Source organism: Mustela erminea, chromosome 6 (genome assembly GCF_009829155.1).
Source record: "Mustela erminea isolate mMusErm1 chromosome 6, mMusErm1.Pri, whole genome shotgun sequence".
Taxonomy (NCBI): Eukaryota; Metazoa; Chordata; class Mammalia; order Carnivora; family Mustelidae; genus Mustela; species Mustela erminea.
In genome coordinates, this window is record NC_045619.1 from 32,786,987 (window position 1) to 32,813,289 (window position 26,303).

The 26,303-nt window shown below is 33.7% G+C and overlaps 1 protein-coding gene across 13 annotated transcripts in view; it reads left to right on the forward strand.

Annotated features, from left to right (window-relative positions):
- MGAT4C (MGAT4 family member C) overlaps window positions 1-26,303 on the forward strand; it is a 729,258-nt gene that overhangs the window by 559,855 nt on the left and 143,100 nt on the right. For 2 of the 13 annotated variants that reach the window (XM_032346833.1, XM_032346834.1), the window contains exon 2: window positions 25,410-25,519. The exons of the other annotated variants lie outside the window; for them this stretch is intronic. In XM_032346833.1, the coding sequence (XP_032202724.1) occupies window positions 25,504-25,519 (16 nt within the window). In that variant the 5' untranslated portion in view covers window positions 25,410-25,503. The remainder of the gene's footprint in view (window positions 1-25,409; window positions 25,520-26,303) is intronic. 13 annotated transcript variants of the gene reach the window in all.

Below are 26,303 nucleotides of genomic sequence, written 5' to 3' on the forward strand. Positions count from 1 at the left end.
ATTTTAAAATGTAATGACTCCATAACTTTAGACCCAGAAAAGTCATCAATGGTTCTAATAACATTAATAAATTGGATCATTAATATTAATTATTTTAAAGATATGTAGAATACATTGAGTCAGAAAACCTGGATTTGGGACTTCGTTATCATCATTAGAGGTGATCTTACTTCCATTTACTTTCTCACCACTAACCTAAGAAAAAAATCAATGAATTTCTAATCATTAAAAAATATGTATGCCCTACAGTATACACAGGTGGTCTTTTTGCTCTCAGTTGAAAATCTAAGGTGTGCCCTTAACAAATGTAAAGAATGTACAAAAAAAAAAAAGACTACAAACAACTGAATAAATTGCATAAATCAAGACAAGTAGGTGATAAACTATATATTGCACATAGTTCTAATGGAATATTCTAGTGGAGCATGGATTCTTTTTATGTAATTACATATTTATGAAAATAGTTTATTATTATGTTTGTATCCCACATTAAAATATCAAAAAGCAAGACTCTTAACTGTTTTAAAAACATTTTCGTCCTCAGAGACTATTAACGGGCCTGATACTCTGTAGTTACTCACTGTTTATTAAATAAAATGAAAAATATTTAAATTTTATTGGGCAATTACATTGCATTAAACACTATTTTCAGTATGTTAATTTGAAAATATTATGAAATATTACACATGAAGAAATTGAGCTCAATGATATAAAATAATATTCCCAAGATCAAACAAGGGGCTGAGCCTATATTCAATTGAAAATTTCTGAGTAAAATAATAATGATTAATACCATGATAATAATAGTAGTAGCTAAAACATATAATACTTACTAAGTGCCAAAACATTTTCTAAGCCCTTATTCATATCAACTTATTTAATGCATATAACCATTAGTGAAGTGAGTAGGATATTACTCTTATTTTACCAAAGGAGAAAATGTGGCACAAAGAGAGAGGTTATGATGAGTAACCTCTACATAATTACACAGATAAAGGGTTGAAGAGCTTGGATTATAAAGCCAGGATGGTTCAAGTTTTTTTTTTTTTTTTTTTTTAGACACTAAACATTGTAGCTTTTCAGAATAGCCATTTCTGTTTATGAAGCAACTTGACCCCTCTATAAATCTACTCTATAAATAATTACTAGATGTGGAGTATATAAATACATTTGAGGGGAGGGGTGGTGAGAAATGCTCTAGAAATGCAGATTCACTCATTCAGCAAACATGCAATTTCACCATAAGTTTGGGTTATGCAAATCATGAAGAGCACCAAAATTCATAATCCTAAAATTAACTTCTATGATATAATTATTACTTGGCAATGTGTGCTTCAAGCAGCATTGTTAAGTAAAATAAGGAACAGCATATAAGAAAAAAAAAATTCTTAGATTCTAATCCCCAGCTACAAAATCAATAGCCATTGAACATTTAGTTTACCTGAATCTCAGATTCTTGATTTGTTAGATGAGAATTATAAACTCCTGATATGATTGCTTTAATGAGCTACTAGAATTATTATTGACTTAATGTTTGTGGAAAGGCTGTGTACTGCAAGTGCTATGTAAACTTTCAATAGTATCTTAATGATTTATTTACATTTAACTCCCACATAAGGTGGTAAACTTCTTCAGAACAGTGCATAATATCTCTTGGAAATTCCCAGAATATCCAGCAAAATGTCTCATACTTAGATTTTCCCCTAGAGAACAGAAAGACCAAGTGTTTAAGAGGAATGTAAACATTCCTCTGAAATCAGAATTCATTAGCTCTGCCAGCTTAAGCAAATGACTTAAATTCTTTGACTTAACATTGCTCATGGTGGTGGGTAGTAAGAAGGGCACATATTGCATGGAGCAGTGGGTGTGGTGCATAAATCTTGGAACCCTGAGAAAAATAAATTAAATTCAAAATATATATATATATGATCAGTGACTACTTCATCTGATTTTTATTTTTTTTTATTTTTTTTTTATTTTTATTTTTTTTAAAGATTTTATTTATTTATTTGACAGAGAGAAATCACAAGTAGATGGGGAGGCAGGCAGAGAGAGAGAGAGAGGGAAGCAGGCTCTCCGCTGAGCAGAGAGCCCGATGCGGGACTCGATCCCAGGACTCTGAGATCATGACCTGAGCCGAAGGCAGCGGCTTAACCCACTGAGCCACCCAGGCGCCCTTCATCTGATTTTTAAATAAGACATTGAAACAAAGTTTGCAAACCAGTGACACACAATAAATGCATAATAAATGTTACACATAATGAAATATGTATTCATGAAAAGTTTAAATGTATTAATGGTCTTAAACAAGGAAATCTGCGTTGTAACATAGAGGAGAATCTCAAAAGATTTTTTGAAATGATCTAGGTTTAAATGGAATGACTTGGGGGTTAAGAGGCCATTTTTAATGACCCCTTAAACACATTGAGCTTGTAATCTGCCTTCTCTTATGAAGATTCGTGTTGTATGACCAATCATCCTGGTTTTCTCAGGTCTGTTCTGGTTTCAGAAATTGAAGTTCCTCATTGTAGAACCTATTGTAGAACTCTTGCCTGCACCGTAGGCAAAACATAGCAATTAGCCACCAATGTTCAAAAAAGTCTAGTCACACAGGAATCCTCTAGTCAAGCAGCTGATGCCATCTCTTCTGCTTTCTGTAACACATCAGATAGTAAAAAGCCCTCCACCTCTCTTCACTTCTAAACCATGAGTTGGTTATTGAAACAACTAAATTCTCATGGAGTATTTCTGGACTGGTTCAATGGCATTTCATGCATTGCTTTCAGTTGTCATATTTTAATCCTTAAATCTGGTATACTTTCTGAGCCTGTCTTTTTTTTTTTTCCTTTTCTCTTATTTTCCTTCTTTTGGGTATTTCTTGATGCTGACATCTTTGAAGTTTTTGGAGTTATTTGAAAATACTCATGATAAAGCACACGGTTTTGCTGTCTCTATCTCCTGTGAAAATCTTGCAAAATGGGGAAATCATTAGATATACAACTCTTTTTTCTCCTTTTAATATGTTTTCATTCTGTAAATATTTCCATCTTTCTTTCTCTATACTTTTTGTTTCTTAGCTTTGGTGTTTTTTGAGTATGAAATACACTCTAATCTCCTCCACCCCAAAGGTAAAAGTAGATCAGAAAAGTATTGCCTGTGTGTATTTTATCTCAAATTCTCTAAAGTTCCATGCCTCTCCGCTTCATTTAATGATTCATTGAACATCTGCTATCTGCTTGGCTTGTTATTAGGTGTAGGTCTAGAGATGAGCTCATCAAGAAAACATACCAATGAGGATAACATAGATAAACACAAAACGTACAGTAAATTTTTAGAGTTGAGTCTGGCTGAGAAGGAGTGAAATTTCATGGAGTGAAGCTTGAGCTTGAGTTGAAAAACTAATAACTTTTCTTCAGTTAGAAGAGGTTCGGGGAGTAGAAATTATCATCCCTAGTCAGAGAGAACCATATGGAGGCTATAACACATTTTGGTGTCTTCAGAAAAGTGCAGGTGGTTCATAACTGATAGAAAACAGGATAAAGGGAAAGGGAAGACTTTCCAGAAATTGGGCTGGAAATTAGGCAGGGCAAGACTATAAATACCTAATACGTGGTGAATGTTACTTTTTTCCTCTGTCTTTATCTTTACCGTGCTTATCTGCTTATCCATTTGTGGTCTTTGGATTTAAAAACCTGAGTGGAAATAACAGAAGAAAGTGATGCTTTCCCTTTCCTTTTTCCATCATTAAAAAATCCGTGAGTAAAAGTAAAAAAATAATAAAAACAGCTTGCAGTTATATTTATCTTTTGACTAATGTATTTCTTAATATTTTCCCAATCTCATCTCCATCATAAAATTAATTTAAAAAGAAAGTAAAACAAAATAAAGTGCTGCCAAAGAGCCTTGATGCTGTTTAGATTATCTAAGATTGTATTCAACATAGAATGACAACACAGAGAATGAAGCCATAGTGACATAGGGGCTGGGCAGTAGCAAAAAGCAAAGGCCTACGTAAAGAAGACATTGCACAGACATGGCATTTCAGGTTGTCTCTGCCTACGACCTCCATACATAATTTCATTCCCTCATGATCCAAGCAGCAGGAACAGTGGAAAGTGTACAATCACAGCACAGCTATGAAATTCAGGAAATTAACACTTTGACAACACTGTTATCTAATCTACAGGTTTTGTTAATGTCTTCAGTTGTCTCGGTAATGTCCTTTATTAGAAAAGAAAGTCCAGAATCATGCATTGCTTTCAGTTGTCATATTTTAATCCTTAAATCTGGTATACTTTCTGAGCCTGTCTTTTTTTTTTTTTTTCTTTTTTCCTTTTATCTTATTTTCCTTCTTTTGGGTATTTCTTGATGCAGACATCTTTGAAGTTTTTGGAGTTATTTGAAAATACTCATCAATTTTGGGGTTGTGTGATATTATCTCATGAGTTTAATAGCCTTTTGACAGAAATACTTCATACTTCATAAGGACATTGTATGTTATATGGGAAGGTACATACTGTGAATTTGTTTAATTACTGATTATAATGCTCAGGGAAGAGTTTAATAAATCACCAAAATAATTAAACATGATAAAGCTGTGGCTGGGGAGTTTAAGTTTCCAGTTAATCAGACTAAATTTGGACTAATTTGTGCTGTGCTGTGTACACATGTTGAAAAAGATATTACTTTTTTTTCTTGCAAAAGAGATTACTTAGAGGATTTATACTTAAGCAAAAAACATTTGTTTTTTATTTGTTTCTTAGGAGAGAAAAAGCAGGGGGAGAGGCAGAGAGAGAGAGAGGGAAAGAGAAAATCCCAAACAGGTTCTGTGCTCAGTATGGAGCCCCACTCAGGACTCAGCGTCACGACCATGAGATCATGACCCTGAGACCATGACCTGAGCTGAAACCTAGAGTCTGACACTTAACTGACTGAGCCACCCATGTTTTAAAATACATTTAAAACCATGAAACAGCAGTAGAATAATGTTGCCTATTTCTTGAATAACTTCCACATTCATTAAAACAGATGATATTTGATAAAATAACCAATATGTTTTGAATGTTTAAATCCAATTATAGTTTCATCACGAATGGCCATCCTAGTTTTGACAGCTGCTTGTGCAATTTTCTTGAAGTCTTTATTTTAATTCCAGTAAGTTAACATACAGTGTACTATTAGTTTGAGATATACAATATAGTGATTCAACACTTCCACACAGCACCCAGTGCTCGCCACAGCAAGTGCCCTCCGGAATCCCCAGTGCCTCTTTTACCCATCACCTCACCCACCTCCCTTCCATAACCATCAGTTTGTTCTCTATAGTTAAGTCTGTTCCTTGGTTTACCTCCCGTTCTCTTATTTTTTTCCTCCTTTGCTCATTTGTTTCATTTCTCAAATTCCATATATGATTGAAATCACGTTATTTATCTTTCTCTGACAGACTAATTGTAATTAGCATAATACTCTCCTCTCACTGCATCCGTGTTGTTGCAAATGGAGAGATTTGGGGGTTTGTTTGTTTGTTTGTTTGGCTGAGTAATATTCTATTATATAAATATACCACCTCTTTATCCAGTCATCAGTTGATGGACATTTAGGCTGTTTCCATAATTTCACTGTCATAGATAATGCTGCTATAAACATCAGGGTACATGTATTCCTTAGAATCAGTATTTTTGTATTCTTTGAGCAAATAGCTAGTCTCTACAATTGCTGGATTGTAGGGTAGTGCTATTTTTAACTTTCTGAGGAAGCTCCATACTGTTTTTCAGAGTAGTTACAGCAGTTTGCATTCCCACCAATAGTGCAAGAGGTTTCCCCTTTCTCTGTATGCTTGCCAATGCTTGTTATTTGTCTTTGTGGTACTAGCTGTTCTAACAGGTGTGAGGTGACATCAGTGAGGTTTTGATTTGTATTTCCCTAATGATGAGTGATGTTGAGCATCTTTTCATGTGTCTGTTGGCCATTTGTATGTCTTTTTTGGGAAAATGTCTATTCATGTCTTCTGCCCACTTTCGAATTGGATTATTTGTTTTTTAGGTATTGAGTTTTATAAGTTCTTTATGTATTTTGGTTATTAACCCCTTATCAGATATGTCATTTGTACTTACTGTAGCACACTGCAGGTGGACAATATACCTTATTCACTGTTTGATCAAGGGCTAACTCAGAGACATTTTAAAATAAATATTTTAGCAGACTTTTGTTATACCTTAAAAAAGATATCCTTGAATTCTAAATGTTCACTAATTCAGATTAAGCTATTTCCAGTTAGCTTTGATTAATGAGGTTTTATTGTGTTGACTAATCAGCAAATAATTATTAACTGCTTCTGCTTCTTGAAATCCTTGTAATAAACATGGTGAATTGAAAAATAAGATATAATACCTTATCTTAAAAATGTATAATTTAATATGACTACAACATCATTATTGTATTATTGTACTGTTATCATATTTTGCAATTTCAATTTTACTATTACCTAGTAGAAAGGCATTTTTCAATACCAAAGCTATCATAGAGTAATTGTTAAGAGTATGGGCTTTGGTATTAAAATAAAAAGTTTAGGGGCACGTGGGTGGCTCAGTGGGTTAAGCCGCTGCCTTCGGCTCAGATCATGATCTCAGGGTCCTGGGATCGAGCCCCAAATCAGACTCTCTGCTCAGCAGGGAGCCTGCTTCCTCCTCTCTCTCTGCCTGCCTCTCTGCCTGCTTGTGATCTCTCTCTGTCAAATAAATAAATAAAATCTTAAAAAAAAAATAAAAAGTATAGTTTCAATTTATAGAATTACGTATTTCTAGAAATGTCACTTTAAACACTTAAGTTGATAAGCTTTTATTTTTCATAAGCAAGGTTGTTGTGAGAACTAACGTAAATGAGATGATGTACCAAACTCTAAGGTGTGCAATTTTAATTCAAAGTAGGCAAATGAAGTTAAATCATTTATTCAATAATTATATCCCTTTGCCAAAGGGATATATCTGATTTTTATTTAATATTTAAGATATTTAAGATATCTGATTTTTATTTAATACTCTGAATTAATTTGAGAATGAATTACATTTTGTTGAATTATTCTTTTGTTAAATGTTTGCATTACTTTGATTATTATTTTAAGTAACTTTTTTTTACATTATATAAAATATTGCTGCTATACTATAGAAGAATAGGAAGGTAAGGGTTACTTAGATTTTCTAATATTGTTATACCATATTTATTAAGGCGATACTGGTTATGGCTATTTAATCTAATTTTATTTAAATACAGAGTTGGGGTTTTTTCCTTCAAAAGTAAAATTAATCCTTGAAAATGCTATATCATGTTTAGAATCAGTAATAGTTTAGGTTTCAAGTTGCATTTTATTACTTTAATAATTTTGTACATGGTTTGCAGCCTGTCAAAGATATACTTATCCTCAGCTCACAGCCTAATCCATTATAGTTGACTGTAATTCTATGTCTATGTGCCCTTGCTACTCCACCTCCAATACATTTAGATAATTTTGGCTGAGATACAAAAGTAATAAAAATAACGAAGTTGCAGACAGCAAAGCAGCACACAGCTTCTTTAAGCATGCTATTTTTTCCGGCATGCACAGTGTGCCTGTAAATTTAAGTGAATAATTTAGGTACTACTGAATTCTTAAGCTTCAGATTTTGACATGCACAATAATCTATAAGCACTTAGTGTAGTTATTTTAAACTTTGATACTAATGAGGCCAGAATCAACTCCACTATGGCCCATATCAGACACTGAAAAGTAGATGAAACAGCTATCTATTATATATATATTAATAATAGATACGATTTATCGTTACACTTTATAATGTATTTTTGGTATCAAGATGAGTTTGGAAAATGGAATATTTTTTAAAAGGTATTAATTTTCCCTCATTTGTATCATAGTTTTAATCTGATTTGAATCAAAATCCCACAGGGAATGTCATAGCATTTCACAACATAATTCTGAAATGCTAACAATGATTCAAGTAATGGACCAACTTAAGAAAATAAAATATTTTAAGAAGGATAAATTTCTCACATACTTAAAAACACTATAAAGCTTTAATTAAACAGTTTACTTTATGAACTCATATATATTGAAATAAATATATATATCTTAATGAATAAGTCCATCATCCATATATAATTGTTGTGCCTAAAAACCTATTTGTAGGGGCGCCTGGGTGGCTCAGTGGGTTAAAGCCTCTGCTTTCAGCTCAGGTCATGATCTCAGGGTCCTGGGATGGAGCCCCACATCGGGCTCTCTGCTCAGCGGGGAGCCTGCTTCCTCCTCTCTCTCTTCCTGCCTCTCTGCCTACTTGTGAGCTCTGTCTGTCAAATAAATAAATAAAAATCTTTAAAAAAAAAAAAAGCAACTAATTGTAATTAAAATCTCCTTTTGTCTGACTTCCAATAGCCAGTGTGGCTAAGTTTTAATCTAAATATCCTTGAAATCTGCCCTTTTATTCCTATCTCCCAAATTATCATAATTCCAAATTCAGCATCATTTTTTTTTAATATATATTTTTTTATTTTTATTTTTTTTTATTTCCAGCATAACAGTATTCATTATTTTTGCACCACACCCCGTGCTCCATGCAATCCGTGCCCTCTATAATACCCACCACCTGGTACCCCAACCTCCCACCCCCCGTCCCTTCAAAACCCTCAGATTGTTTTTCAGAGTCCATAGTCTCTCATGGTTCACCTCTGCTTCCAATTTCCCCCAACTCCCTTCTCCACTCTAAGTCCCCATGTCCTCCATGCTATTTGTTACTTGGATAAATTACTCATTTGAGTAGCCACATATTCCAGACATCCAATTGCCCTTCCCATATACTCGCCTAAGTGGATTGTTTTAAGTTCAGTATTAATCTTTGATTAACATTCTTCAGTGACACACCACCCTGGCTTTTCTCAAGCCAATGCAATGCCACTAAAACATTCTGAACAGCCCTGTTTAATCCAGCTCCTGCCTCCTCCTCCAGCTAGGTGAAGGAAGTCTTAACTTCCTCCCTCTTTGTCAAACTGGCATTCTTTCAAATTCCTGAATGTACCCTGTGCCCTGATCTCCAAGAACTCAGCTCAAAGTCACTTATTCAGCAAAACCATTCCTGTAATCCTGATATAAACTTATGAAACATCATACGTTTTTCTATTGAAACGGTCATAGTTTTTGGTTGTAAATGTGTTGTGTGATTACCCAATTAGTGTCTGTCTCTCCCATTAAACCTTAAATGACTTTATACGTGTGATTTGCCCAACATTTATTCTCATTATCTAACAGGGTGCCTGGCATAGAGTAAGTGCTCACTGATTATTTAATATATGATTAAACAGCAAGACATAGGCACTTTGGTTTTCCAATGTATTTTATTTTCAATTTTAAGAGCATTGAATATCATCTAATTTATACCACTCAGCTGCCCACTTACCTTCACCAGAATCATCAAGTTAACACAGAGCTGATAGGATAAACTTACAAATCCTTTGACCTGGCAGACATAAATCTCATAAATCATGGCTACCCTTTAAAACTCATTTCATACTCTAACTCTCTATAAACCCTCTGCCTTTCCCAAGTTGATTTACCCTTTATCTCCCAAAGGTATCCCATATTCTTCTATTTTTACATGTCTCTGCTTCAGGTCCCTTCAGCTCTACAAAGTCTTACCTAAGGGGAATGTTATTGTCTAATACTGTGTGTGTTTATATGTATAACTGTATAACTATATATATATATAAAAATATACATATCTGTATACCAAACTGTATATATAGTTATATATATTATACATATATAATTGAGAATTTGCTGTTTACTGTCATGCTACTTTCATAGCTTCACGTATCTATGTCTTTTACAACTAGATTTATAATTATCACACATATGAAAAAGTTTTTTTACATGAAATCATGTTCTCAATAAGGATTTTCCAAAACCTTATTGATTAATTGACAGATGGATTAAAATTGGAAATTAAGGATTGAACTAAGGAATTATAAAAATAGTCTTGGGCAAATATAAGTTCAATGATTTCATGCGATGTCTTAGTCGATGTAATTCAAAAACAATTCGTAATATCAAGTTAAGATTTCAGGAAGTTTTAATTTTTCCGATCAGTAGCCACAATGCATTCATATACAGAGGGTGATCTGATTAAAACAGGATTTTCCAGGACTGATCTAGCAATAACGTGGATTTATTCAGTAATTCAACAAATAAATCTGTTATGTTCCAGACAAAGGATTAACACTATGATTGTGAAAGTTTGTGAAGATTGGCAGAGTCTGGGTCTTTAAGAATTTTCAGAATTAAGGATGATTAATATTAATTTTCAGTCCACAATGTCATGGGGGAAAGTCTGCAGAAATTCTGGTATGAGTTGATAATTATTGCACTGAGATAGAATTATACTGTGAAGATATTGACTATGAGCTAGAGACTGGAAAGAGAGATTGGCAAGACTTAGACACCGATTATAGAGATTTTATTCACAAAGAACTCCACACAGTATATGAATCAAACTGCTGAGATACTTATTGAAATGCAGATTTCCAGGGCCTAACTCAGCTTTATTGAATCAAAATCTCTATGGGCTAATGGCAGACATCAAGCCATTTAAGATAGATGTAAAATATTTAACCTGAGGATTAAAAACATAGTATTTAAAGATAAGCTAGGAATTTTGGTTTCTCTGTTTGTGGGAAATCTGACTAGAATATTCAATTACCGGAGATGTAAGGCAGACAATTTGGAGGGGTGTGAGAAAAAAACAGTTAGGCAAATAATTTATTTAGCTTCCATGTAATTCGAATTTATTTATTTTTTTTTTTTACAAATAATCACTTTCTGAGTTTATAACATTTATCTCAAACATGACTGGCTGTCCATAAATACTCATTGACCTAGCATCTTACATTACAGGCCTTATACTCTTCAGTTATTTCTTTGTGAATGATTGTAGTAATTTTAAATATTTAATATTCTTTAATGACCCAGTTTACCTATTGTTTTATTTTCATGAAATTCTCTAATTTGTATTTTTCATATTTTATGTAAGTGTTTTACAGTTCTCTTAAATGGGCATAGAAGATTGCAAACCTTCAGCATCTGGTTTTATGTTGTTGATTCTTCTAAAATAAAACATTGGTACTAAGAGCTAAAGTTATATTTTTCCATTTTATTTATTATTGTGAACATTTATTTTCTGAATACTTTTCACAGTTACATTTCAGTATTTTAGTCCTACTTTAAAGCAGCCAAATTCCAACATCAACTTGTTTATTTTTCTAATAAAGAATTGTTTCAAAAATCAATTAGAAGACTTCTCTAGCAGACAAAAGTGGTCAAAATTCTAATTTACCCTGTTACGAATTTTATATTTTAATATGTAAAATATATATATTTTTAATGATATTTCTTATGAAAGAGTAGGTTTTATGAGGTATAAGACATGGGTACTAAATGAATACATATGCATGATGGAGTCACCTTCATATGCTCTAGAAATACACAGTTGAATATTATTATGATCCTTGCCCTCAAGCAGTTGTTGTTTACCAGAAAGAGATGTATTTGTAAGGTCGAAGATCTAGTGTCTACCATAAATGTATCATTGTCAGCAAAATTGGTATTATATTTTAAAATTTTATTTGGTCAATATGATGTGTTCATTATCATTTCAATCACCTTTAACTATTGCTGCCCCATCATTTTTTCTAATTGATTAATATTCTTTATCACCGAACTATTGAAGTTACATAAGTGGATTTATCATTTGTCCTAAGTTCCTTAAAACTATTTTTATTTACCTGCATAACAAAAATATGCATATTAAAAAAGTGTGGTGAATAAGAAAGCAATAATGGCATTTACTTAATTTGCATTACTTAATATATTCTTTATGCATTGCCTTTAATCTCATTGTGAATTAATTTTTTTCATTTGAGGAAGTAATACTTGAAAAATTATCATTTTAAATTTTATATGGATATAATTGATTATAATTTTAGATTCTGGATTAACCAGTGGTCATTATGCATACTCTTATAATTATACCATGAAAAATCATAAGTTAAAAAATAAAGAAATTTAATCATCTAATTAGTTCATGAATACAATTTCAGTTAAAAAATTTACATTTATACTTGTTAAAAAATCTTGCCCTTTTATATATGCTTCTCTTTTATATTTGTCCGTACTAAAATGACTCATACTGTGATAGTATTTACAAGTCCTGTATGATCTATACATAACAATTTTGAAGTAACTCCTTTGAGTAAGATAATATGGGTTAAGAGGTTGTATGCTGAGCCTAAATTACAGCAATAGCATACACCAGGAGGGTGATGGGAAAAAAGAGAAGGGAGATTGACTAAATTGCCCATTAGGTTTAAAAAAAAAAAAAATTAAGCTATTTTCATCTGGAGAATTATCTTGCTCTTGTGGAAAAAAAAAAAAAAACACAGAATTTTGAGGCAGACTGACCAGAGCTATATTTGCTTTCTAACATTTTTTAGTTGTGAAACTCTGGGAGAGCTACTCAAGCTTTCTGATCCATAATTTACTTAATAGAAAAATGAAGATATCAAAACCTCAGAGAGATTTTCCGAGCACATAATAAAGTTGATACATATTTTCCCCTGCACTCTAGAATTAGAATCATTCACACATATTTTTTTCTGTATTATCTCTTTTTACAGGCTCACCCATTTCATAGCTATCTCCTGCATGCCAATGGCTCCCAGATATACATCTTTAAATGTTGCATTTATTACATTATAATTTTCTAAAAAATGAATTCAATAATCTCATCTATGTATAAAGTAAACACATACCAAAGAAACTGTTTAACTCACTAATTGATGACAGGATGCTAAAATTTGTCCAAAGAACATGTGCCAAAATATCTATAGGTATATGTTTAAATATGTGTACATGTATGTGTATATAATATGCAGTTTAATACAGGACTGTTGGGACAAAATTTCTAAGTTAGAGACAAAACTGGCTAGTGTCTTATAGGGCAAGAAACTGTAGGCTTTTTTTCTATCCCACCAGACAGAAATTACATTTGCATATACTCAACAATAACAATAACAGATCTACAAGTTAGCCTCTACCCCTACAATACAGTTGAAAAATGGCCTAGTTCATAGAAAGTCTTATGAAAGAACCCAAAGTCATCTCTTTTTTCTGTTTCCAATTATATATGTGTGTGTGTATATATATATATATATATACACGTATATATGTATATATGTATAGTTTGTATATATACACACATATATGTAATTTTGTATTATGTAACAATAATATATAATTATATTATAAATATATGTAATACTTTTTTTTTTTACCAACTTGACATTTCCAGTTTGCTGTCTACTAGTGTCATCATAGCAAACCTATCTGAAACATTCACATACCTTCAACCAGTTCATTCCTTTTTCATATCGGAAAATAATACTACCATCTCTCCATATATTAAAGCCTCAACTCTAAACATTGTCACATCATGTCTTGCTTTCAGTACTTATAATCTGTATTATAAATTATATATTTTGCACAAATTTCCATTAGTACTTCTATTCCATGTTACCACTGTCTCTCACCTATATCCCTGTTGTGGTTGCCAGGTCACCAGTGCTTCCGCTTCCAATCTTAACTCTTTACAATCCATTTTCCTAGCACATGCCACTCAGCCATGCAATGGCTGCCCATTACACTTAGATACAAAATTATTACTCTGGTCTACAAGGTTCTGTGATCTGGCTCTGGACTAACTTGCCACTTTACTTCATACTATTCCCTGCTATACACTCACTGTTCTTCAGCTATATGGATCTTCCTGCTTCCTGAGTTCTCCAAGCTCTTGTCCACTTGGACAATAGTTTATCCCTCTTCCCATAATGCTCATCCCAGAATCATCTTCTTTTATCTGGATCTGTGCTTAAATATAACCCCTTACAAGAGGCTTCCTTGATCACTGAATTTATTTTATTTTTTATTTTTTCATTATTTTTAAAGTTTTTATTTATTTGAGAGAGAAAGAGAGCATGAGCAGGGTGTGGGGAGAGAAGAGGGAGAAACAGACTCCCCCATGAGAACAGAGCCCAGACTCGGGGCATCCCAGGACCCTGAGATCACAACCAGGGCCGAAGTCAGACGTAAGAGCCACCCAAGGGATCCAATCAGTGAATTTGCATTAAGACTTCTCCATTACTCTGTATCATGCCATCTCACTTTATTTTCTTCAAGGTGTAACCCAAAATCTTACTAGTTGGCCCTGCTTCTGCTGGACTATAAGCCCCTTAAGAACATTTATTTATTTTTCTGATTCAGCACAATGTCCTCAATATCCAGAAAAGGCCCAGATACATGATAAGCGCTCAAAACATTATTTTAAATAATAATAATAATAATAATAATAATAATAATATATTATATATGTATAATATATATAATGATAATTTTAAAAATGAAAGACACACATGAAGTGCTAGATAAGCTAAGCTCTCAACAAAAGTGAGCTTCTTACAGAAAATGGTTGGATCCACCAATCACTACATTCACTTATTTATTTTTCCTAGTTCTAGCTCTGGCTAAAATTGTAACTAAATTCAAATATATTGTCAGAACCTATCGATCACTTTCTCAGTGACTATTTGTGACAAGGCAGTTTGGAATTTCCTCAAGAAATAGTCTGTGTCATATAAGTACTGCTTTATGGTAGTAAATGTTAACATTTTGTATAAATACGAATTCCAAGAACTTACCTTTTTCTTTTCAACATGCCTTGATAATGGCATTTCTACATCTCTAAAATGTTTTTGTTTACAGCATCAGAATCCATTCTTTACTATAGAGTTCACGCTCAGAGAAAGAAAGGACACTCACCATAAGAACAGAGCATGGGCAGTGTTTTGACTTCCGAATGACAATTTTAGGGATACCTACCCATCTGATTTGTAACCAAATATGTGAAGTGGGATCTAAATTGAAGCTGCCTCAAGGGATTCAACGATGTCTATTTCCTGCTTTTATAGGGTTATATTTCCATGATTTATCTCATGCAATTTATGAAATATTTTATTTTGTTATACTTGCCTAGTGTGTACTGATGTACTAATTTGATGACAGATCCCTTTCCCTCTCCCCGCTCCTCCTCGAGGTGTCTGAACATTAGCAAATTCAAGTGCTTCCCTCCAGGAGTAGGAGAACTAAAGGTCATGTACTTGTTGGATTTACAGCTGCTTGTACTAAGAGAGGGCAATACATTTTTTTATTCTTTGCTTTTAATGCCAGAGAGCCTATGACCCTATGGCATTCTCCAGCACCTTGAGGGGCGTGCAATGGCAAAGAATATTCGTTTTACAATTAGTAGTGCAGATTAGAATCTGTGGAGTAGAAAATATAATGTTTGTACTGTCAGGGTCAGGGTATAGTATCTTTAGCAGGACTGCAAAGTGATCTGATCTAGATTAGACACATTAGCAAATCACTAAAAGATCCTTGGGAGACTGCGAAAAGAACAAAGAATGAAAAAAAGGGGCTAACTAGAGAGTTCTACATACTGATCATTTTTTGTTTGTTTATTAAGGAAAATACTGGGAACATGTATGTATGTAGGTGTGTGGGGGGTGTTAATGTAAATGCGCTTGTCAATCATTTGAACATACATTGAGGCAGTAGAACTATGCCTGATATTTAATGGCCACTAGCTAAATCCCTAAATACTTTCTGAATGCATGTTATGGGGATAAGAAATGTATTTCTAAGTAGAGTAGTCCTGTGAGATCTACCATTCCACAAGAGGAACCCACGTAAAAACCTGGAAATGGGCACCTGAGTGGCTCAGTCGGTTAAGCATCTGCCTTCGACTCAGGTCATGATCACAGGTTCTTGGGTTCAAGCCCTTCCTCATGCTTCCTGCTGTGCAGGCAGTCTGCTTTTCCCTCTAACTCTGCTCAGCCCAGTTAGTACTCTCTGTCTCAAATAAATAAAACCTTTAAAAAAAGCTGGAAACAGGATAAGCTTACACACTGTTGTAGGGCTGATGCTTCAGAGAAAGCCACAGGGAATTGAAAGACAGCTCCGTCTGACATGCAGGAAATCCAGAAGCTGAAGTGAGAGCATCAGGTCAGGCAGGCTGTCTTAGAGAGTTTAAGCAGGAGGTCTGTGTGTTGGCAGGATTGCAGAGCTTGATTGTGAACCTGGCAGCAGGTGTGAGATCAGGACAGGAGGCTGGATCATGATAGTCAGGAGACAGAGCTGAGATGTCCAGCCCTAGGGCCCAGAATTTTATGCAAGAATCTGGGGAAAATAAAGCTATAGAATAGCCTTAGTGACAGGGACAAGGTAAGGCCTCATTTAAGAAACAAGGGCATAAAAGCATAAACCTGAGCTTTAACTACAACTATCAGTTAGACCTGCTATTGAGTGAGGCACTTGAATTATGGAAATTGGTCAGTTAATCAGAAAAGTAATTTAAAATAGGCTATTATTACAAATTTCACAAAGTTATAATTAGGTAACTTAAGATTTTATTTTAATAAAATATATAGATGTATACATTCTCCAATCTTCATTTAGTGCCAAGATTTTTTTTTTTTTTTTCCTCTGTGTGTGGGTCTATTGATTTGAATTCCACTTTATATGAAAGGGCGCAAAAGGGTTAATTCAACAGCCCCAAAGGACTCAAAGGCTGTACATTCCAAAGAAAGGCTTATCTTCAGTACCAGCCTTTGGCTGGTTTTTTAGGAGATAATTCTGAACCCTTGAAATACACTACTGCGTAAGAATATTTTTATATGCCTGAGGCCTTGGGCCACTCTGTACTTAAGGTGAACACCTGTTGCTGTCGTCATCGTCATCGTCGTTGTTGTTTTTATGCCTGAAGTTGGGGCCATACTGTACCAGTTTGACCCACGTAAGTTTAAGTTAATAATATGATGTATGATGAACGCCTATTTTTGTTCTGAGGGAAGCTGAGATCTGAGTAGTTGAGGTCAGTCTTGTTGGCACTATCGGCCTAGTTTACTGACCTCCAGTAAAAATTCTGGATATCTAGAAGTGAACTTCCCTGATGGGAAGCACTTTCCATGGGCTGTCACATATCATTGATAGGAGATTTAAGTGTGTCCCCAAGCAGTTTCATTGGGAGGGGACTCCTGACTTTGCCCCATGCAGCTTTTCCCTTTGTTGATTTTAAAATGCATCCTTTCTCTGTAATAAACCGTAACTATGAGTATAATAGTTTTTTAGAGTCCCGTGAGTTCTTCTAGAGAATTACTGAGCCTGAGGGTTGTCTTGGGAAGCCCTGACATAATTTCCTATATACACCACACACAAAATACATGGTCTATGATCTCTGGGTTTTGTTTCTTTGAAGAGAAAAACTTAATAGTATTTGGAATCTGAGAGCAGGTTCTTCCCAGATTTTATGATTTTTGAGTTAATGGAAAAGTTCAGCTTCCAAAAACATGTATGAGAAGTAATGCGATTGACTCTTGTTGGGTATATAGAAGAATAAGAGGGAGTTGAAGTTCAGGGGTAATTGTCCTTGAATAATAATGCAATTATTGAGCATGTAGTATTTGCGAGGTCTTATGGTATGCAGTTTATGTTTAAACTCACTTAATACTCAGTGGTGTCATTTAGGAGAAGTCTATATGGATATAATGAAATGAATAGATATTAACAAGCTAGGATGATTCAAGAAACAGAGTTTGAGTTTCAGCTTATCTTATTAATGAAATATTTTCCTCAATACTCTCTATTTTACGGAGGGCTTTATATCCATTTTATTGAGAACCATGTTTATCCTTCATAATTTTATTTTTGGAGATAAAATTTGATACAGTATTCTAAATAATTCCAAGTCATGGATTGAGGGAATGCAATTGAGACCTCCATTCAAGAATTAGTCTAAACGGAAATAGCCCACAAGGAGTTTCAACTTTAAATAGTTTTCTTTGTAGTTTTCTTTCCCAGTATAGGTTGGAAATGGGAAATTGAGATTATGTGAAATATACCCAAATAATACCAAGAGATTATGTGAAAGTACCCAAAATATAAATATTTTTATGTTAATGTAAAATCTTTTAAAGATTTATTACATTTTGTTTAGTATAAAGCACCCACTCTTTCACAGCTATGGGATGCTAAATGTTACTGGTCATCAAATGAGATGTTCAGGGAATAGAGCAATATCTTAGATGCTTGGAATCTTTTTAAAGTAAAATATGTAACAATTAATTCACTTCAAAAAGCATTTAAGGATATGATATGCATTGGAATTTAAAATGTTGAACGTAAACTTTAGTCTCATATAATTTCCTAGTTTTACTAGTTTTACTGATGTTAAAAGGACATATCTGTAATACCTTTATCTCCTTTAATATTATAACCTTAAAATAAGAATTTAAGGAAAGATAAAAAATTCAATTAAATCTGAAAGTCCGTCCTTTCAACATTAAATACTACCATCTTATTATTATTTTGAATGTGAAAGTACCCAAAATATAAATATGTTTATGTTAATGTAAAATCTTTTAAAGATTTATTACATTTTGTTTAGTATAAAGCACCCATTCTTAATTTTTACAATAAATAAGAAATCTTACGTTCAGCACTAGAAATAAGAACTTAAAGTGTCATGTGTCAGAGACCCTCCCACAGATATATCATATCCCAGCTAAACTTTTATTTTTCCTTTCTATAATTGTTCACAAAATAAAAAGGGGGGCTCAGCAGTGCTTGAGGAGAGATATAAAAATCAAACATTAATTTTATTCAGATGAGATGATTTGTATGCAAGCTGATCAGGCTACAAGCTTATCTCATTACCAGCTCAACGCTGTGAGCATTTCATCATTTCTTAGATGCCATTAAGTTTACTAATATGACTGCCTGCATTGTGTATTAAAAATGTGTGGCTGTTCTGCGATTCTGTATAATGATGAAGTGTTTGTGAATATTTATTACTTCAGTCTTTAGTGCTCTCAACTTTATACTAAATAGCAGAGTTAATTGCCTATACTGTTCTGATTGCATTGTTTAGAGAATACTTTCTCTTCTTCCTCTTCAGTGGCAGAGTTATTAGTAACATGCAGATTTTTTGAAGTGCAATAATTGGCATGTGAACACTTGCACAGACATGTAATTGCACCCCAAATTGAAACACAGTAGGTACACTTAGTCTCTGGTAGGGTCAATTAGCTCCATGCCCTTCTATCTGGGAATGCAAGTGGTCAGTCCTGCTGATTTTAAGCAGTTACAGAGACACTGATTTGCATATACAATTTCTTTCAAACAATTATGGTAAGAATATAATTTTTAAATACCAAAAATGGAATGTTTGCAAGAAGTTCTTTAAAACTGGACACATTCATTAGTCATTCACTTTATTATTCTCTTCAAAATTGGTAGTTCCATATAAAATGGTTCAAAATGGATTTTGTTGTGATTGTTTATATTCTTTTGTTTTGGTTCTTCCAATATATCTCTGCCTTTTGTTTTGCTCTTATTGGAACCCAGTAAATGTATATTTTTTAAACAAAGCTCTGAAATCCAGACACTTGAGATTTCACTTTAGTTTTGTCTCTCAAATATTGTCTTAAGAAAACATTTTATTTTTCTGTGTATGTTTCTACACTGTCCAAATAACAGGCACCCTACCTATGTATTACAATTTGTAGTGCTTTCTCCCTCAATCACTAATTTCAGTGTTATCATAAATAACTGTAGTAGTGATTTAAGACCCTACGTATGAAAACTTTTTCTCAATATGATCTTCATGTTTCTGATTCTCTAATAATTCGCCATGCTTTAGCAATTTCTCCAACTTGGAAGGAAGCAAGCCAAGCTTTCTTTCTTTCTTTCTTTCTTTCTTTTTTTTTAATACTTTATTTATTTATTTGACAGACAGAGATCACAAGTAGGCAGAGAGACAGGCAGAGAGAGAGTGGGGAAGCAGGCTCCCTGCTGAGCAAAGAGCCCAATGCAGGGCTTGATCTCAGGACCCTGTGATCATGACCTGAGCCGAAGGCAGAGGCTTTACCCACTGAGCCACCCAGGTGCCCCCCAAGTTTTCTCCTGTAAATATCTCTGATGCCCTCTCAAGTCAGGCTTATACTTGGTTCAGACATATACTAGTCAGGAGAAATAAAATTATCATAAATAATAGGAAAGACTGTAGTATTGAATTTTTGTTTTTTATGTATTTCTGCTACCTGGCTTTTTTCTACCCTTACCTCACTCTGTCTCAGACACTTTGATATTAGACCCACCTTTTTCTAGGCCCAAGATACATATGAACTTCAAGCTGAAAACACATCATACAAACACACATTTAATAATTTCCAATATGCCAGATCTTTTGGGCTAGGCATTATCAAGACAAGAAAATCTGGAATAAAGATTAGAGGCTACAAAGGAAGTATGAAGCAAAGTAGACTATTGTCAATCTGAATCTCAATGATAATGACCTTTAAATTATGTTGATAGCTACTGAGAAGCCACCAATTTTTTTAAACCAATTAATAAAATAACATCATAGAATTTACGGTAGGGGAAGGTTTCAAGAAATTTAAAATGCTCAGAACTATCCGGTACTACATTGTCTTGAATGGAGACTTAGAAAGGCCGTTGGGTTGAATAACTTGCAGGTTCTATGAGAGATTTAAATAGCATAGAAGAATACGAAGTAGGAGTCAGAAAATAACATTCTACTTAAAATACTTTTAAAAAGGGTTGCTGGGGGGAGGGGGGTTGGGAGAAGGGGGTGGGATTATGGACATTGGGGAGAGTATGTGCTTTGGTGAGTGCTGTGAAGTGTGTAAACCTGGTGATTCACAGACCTGTACCCCTGGGGATAAAAATATATGTTTATAAAAAGTAAAAAATAAAAAAATAATAATACTTTTAAAAAGAAACTTCCAAGTAGATAAAAAGATAGATAAGCTTTTAATTATCAATCCAGAGAGTAGAATGTGAAATGTAGAAATCAGGAGGACTAATGTAAAACAATAAAAAGGATCATTTCCCTTGGAGAACAAAGTGCACAGTCCCTGGCCAGTTGAAAATCTTAGTATGCATTGAAGGGAAAAATAAAACAGAATAGGTGGGTTTTTCCAAGCAAGTATGGATGTTCATTTTACCTGCAGTTTTCTGCACAGAATAATCTGTCAGTCACAAGTAGTTAGAATATACAGCTAGTAAAAGGGGTGGATTATTCCATGCCTGGCTGGTAGGAGAACTCACAGATCACAGCCTCAGCTCTGGAGATCATAGGATATGGAATAAGGAAATATTTATCCAGAAATTGATAAACTGTTAAAATTTGATAATATTCTTCATCTACATTCTAATCAGAAACATCTCTTATTCCAAAGGGGTGCTGTGGGGGGAGTTAATTAATAATTTTAATGAGACATTTAATGTGCTAAAATGTTGTTCATATGAATATTTTTTATGCCCCATCTGATAGTACAAACTTATTATCAAGGCTGTGGCTGGAACTGTGTTTTGGCACTGCTCCTGTGGATTCTAATATTGAACAGGGTTTCTGGTGGAAAGAAATTAGTGTTTTGGGTTTTTTTTTTTTTTTTTTTTTTGCCTTGAGCATCTCTTCCTATTCCTCCTTCTTATCATAATCGCCAAAATACTTTGTTTCATATATTTCTAAAACATTCATTTCTTTGTATATCAGTGTTCTAATAATGATCAAGTAAAATAGGTAAAGTGGATAAATGATTACCAGATTAGTGTAAATCTCACCTCATTAATTTTTCTGTGATTAATAAATCATCCACAAATATAAACATATTTAATTTCCTAAAATAATTCCTTACAAAACACAAAATCTGCAGGAAGCACCTCTGAACACCTGATTATTTCAGGAACATAGATGTTTTCACAACATTAAAATATAATTAGGTCTAGCTTTGACCAAATTCAGAAGGGTTTGAGAATCTGCTATTTCGTAATTAATGTCTAATTGTTGGTAATTATGTTGTTTAGTTTTGTGCACAGCCCAATTTATTTTTTTGCACCAGGGCCCATGTCAATTATACTCTGGCCACAACTGTCAAGGCTATCAACAAATTAAACACTGATTGCCAGGGCTGCATGATAATGGTCTCCTACCAATTTGCATAAAGTAACTAGGTTCTTAAGTCTGAAAAAACAAGTCTGCATTGAATGTTCTATCTCTCATGTCACTTCTAATTATCTACTAATGGCTAGCCAGGCCAGAATTTAACTCAGAAGCTAGAGGTAGATGGCCATGTAAGTTATAGAGATCTATTTCTTATATTTAAAATATTTTAGACCCCATTTAAATGTTTTATGACCTGACAGATAATGTAGCAAGATTTTTGCACTTAAACAGTTTTCTGTTTCTACAATTGCTTATGAATTACTTTAATGCAGCAAAATTGAGTCTTTAATATTTTTTCTTTCTTTATTTTGCTTTCCTGCAGAACAGCCCCTTGGCACAAGCTGTAAAATGAAGAGCATGCATTGAAAATTTTTACTATCTTATCGATGAAATATTTTTTTCTCATAAGAGACCTCTTAAAAATTGATAATAATTTAAAATCCCTAAGGACTGATTTTACAATATAACCAATGAATATTTTTAACATTCTTGTTACTGAGACAACTTAAATAACTTTGAACATAGGAATTACAGCATAAAATCTCTTCTAAAATTTTCCTATAATGATAATTACTCTACTTTAGCCTATAGCATTCTATGAAAATATGTCACTGAAAATATGTTACACATTACAGTGGTGATGTATAATATACTGAGATCCCTGATAAAATGAATCCTTAGAGTGAAGGTATTTGGAGTTATAATTCACGGGAACAATAGCTTTTAGTGCTTTACAGTATATCACAAGAGTGACAACTCTGTGATGAAATGTAATACATAATTCCCTTGGTCACAGACACCAATTTTTTCCTGACCTGAAGAATATTTTGTCTCTATTTTAATAATAGTGTCATGATTCTTAGCATCACAGAATAAGTAGATATAAGATCTATACTTGAGGGTATAACCAGTAGTGTAGTTTCAATTAGAGAAAGCCATCAGAATTTTCACTGCTTATAGCTATTCTTTGGTAAATGAAATATTTCACTTGCTGAAATAGAAGAGCATTCATTAACGTGACCTACAGTGACTGTATATGATAGATGAAAGGAAAATATGAATTCTAAGGCATCATATGGGGAAGGATATCTAGGATTATGTAAAAAGTCTAAAGTACATGCAAGATCTTTTTTAGTCACATTTTTCTTTCATGATCTCACCTGGATACCCAATGTACCTTAGTAGCTCCCTCTTCAACAAACCCCATAATTGAACTTTATTATACTAGTTAATCTGTCACTGGGATTTATCGAACACATGTTAATGTGCCAGATATTATCGTTAGGGCTAGAGGTCACAAGGGAGGAATCAACGTGGTTCCCATCTTGAAAAAGGCCACCATGGGAGCAAGCTACAAAAATTATTTACTATCACAGTGATATTCCTGGTCTATGATCTTTTTGATTTCTTCACCCTCTTCACAGTAGTTCCTGCTGCCTTCATGTTCTGGGCTCAGCAATACCTATAATTTCCTAAAGCAGTATGATTAGTAATTAAAATTTTAGATAATGATACTTCCTACTACTTTTTTTCTTCTTAACTCTATTTGCTTCTACCCAATTTTAAAACATCTGTTCTACATTTGTCTTTGGCTCTTCTCTCTAGCAAATTAATGCTGTACAATAATATAAAGATCTCATAAGAGCAAAGGACTTTAAGACCATTTTATTTCATGTGAGAGAAGCTTCAAAGTTTAAAAACCTATATGTAAATTTTTTTTATTTTTAATTAATTGCTCTTCTGTTCTCTCACAGCAAGTTGTACATAACCTCTTTTAGAGTACTTATTATGTTGTATTGGCCTGTTGTTTATAACTTTCCCTCTCTTTCCGCATGGCAATATCCCCCAGGTCAGAAAGGCAGACATAATTCTAGGTAGTAATACATTAAATGGAAATTGATTTTGTTCAAGAAAAATGTCATTCTTAAGCATGCCATAGAAGTACTCTGTGTGTGTTTTTAATGAAAGATATATGTTCCAATGGAAATGTTTCATAAGCTATAGCACCTTACAAGTTGTTGTGTTATTTGGTATCACTATAAATTTTGGACTCTCGGGTTAAAAAAAAAAAAAAAAAAAAAAGGCCCCCTTCACACATGGAATTTATTGATGATTTGTATAGTCAGATTGAGTTGCCATAGCGAAATACCATAGTGGGGTGGCTTAAACAAGAGACATTTGCTTTTTCACAATTCTGGGGGTTAGAAAGCCCATCATCAAGGTGATGGCAAATTTGGTTTCCCGTGAGAGAACTCTCTTCCTGGCTTGTAGAGGGTTGCCTTCATTGTGTCATTACATGACTTTTCTTCTGTCTGCACATGGATAGAGATCTCTCTGGAATCTCTTTTGATAAGGACACGAATCCCACTGGATCAATGCTCTGAACTTGATCTTCTTATAGGCTCTGTCTGCTTAGTTACCTCCAAAGACAGTCACTTTGGGGGTTAGAACCTTAACATACGAACTGGGACAAAATTTAGCTTAATTGATATTCTTTGGTTTTAAAAAAGAAAAACCAACTTAAGTCTCAATAACCCCCACCCTTCTCCAAAAAAATAGAAGGTACTACAATGCCTTTCTACATCTCTACCAACATAGTTATAACCATCCATATATATGCAATCTCCTGTGCACATTTAGCTAAGAAAGGTTTGATTTTATACAGAGAAGTTCAGCTAAGAAAAAAAAGAGAAACCAGAATTGAAATATACAGAGACATGCCCTAGCAGCCTGCTGTTGACATTTCCAGTCCTAGGTTTTGATGAGAAATATCTCATTTGGTCACGGGAGAGTTTGACAGAAAAATGGGAAGCCTAGAATCTGAGTCCTCACTGTCTTACATGAAAAGATATATCTGTATATAGGCCTCTTGTCAAAGGAGTAAAAAGAACCAGAATCCAGACAGGAACTCCATCTTTAATCTCTGCATGCCTGCTATGTTGGCTCGATTTGCTTTGCTAAGCATGGTCTCACTTTTTGTCTCTCACATCCATATAACCACAAAAAATGCTTATGTTTATATCACTTGACCTCCAGGTATATCACAGTAGATCTAATTAAGTTCTATCTCTCATGTCACTTCTAATTATCTATAATGGCTTAGCCAGGCTAGAATTTATCTCAGAAGCTAGAGGTAGATGATCAGGTAAGTTATAGAGATCTATTCTTATACTTAAAATATTTTAGACCCCAATTCTCATTTTTCAGAGAATTGTAATTCTAATTCTCATTTTTCAGGGAAACAACCAGCCTGGCTTGAGTCAGAAGATTGTTCCTAGTAAAACTGACTATAGCCGGGGGATAGGTCATAAATTTATGATGATTCCATAGAATGACTGCTTCTGCATGTGAATATTGTTGAAACCTAGCATAAGACCACTGCCAAGTAAGAAGAGGATGCTGACTCTCCTTGTAAGGGAGGCCAATTCAGGCATCAAGCTTGTATTGTGGCAAAGTAGACTTCTAGTCTCACTCTCTTAAGCCTAGGAGTTTAGAGAAACTTCCATATCATAGAAGCTGCTTTAACCAAGAATAGTCTTAGCAGGTATAACTTGCATTTAAATTGTAGTATCTGCATGACTTAAATTATATGCTTTTAGTTATGATATGCTCACTACCTCTGAAACTTAAATGGCTTTTTTTCTTTATGACTAAAAAGCTAGACTTGAACATTAGGTATAGCAGGTAATTGGTTAAGAGTATTTTATATTTCAGCTTTGAAAAGTAGGGGTCATCACAAAAAGGATTATAAAACCTTTTCTGTACAGCTAATGGAAAATGTTCAGTTTAAAGCCAGCCCTTAAAATGTTCAGAGAAATTGTCAGTTATAGCTCATAATGACTATGGTCCTTATTGTTTTATGCCCAGAAACATGAAAGGATTTATGTGGTAAAATGCTTATAATCTGAGTTTAAAATAAAGATGTCTTCCACTCAGATTTTCCAATGTTTAAATTTATATTTTATTCTCATACCAGTTACTTCACAGAAAAAAAAAAAATGGATTTGAGCAGCTATTTGTATTTCAACTTAAATTGGATTCTTTTTATTTTATTGCTAATTACTTGAGAAAACTTAAATCTGTTAACTTTGTTTCCTTTCAAGAATTTCATCTCTTTTTTTAAAATTTATC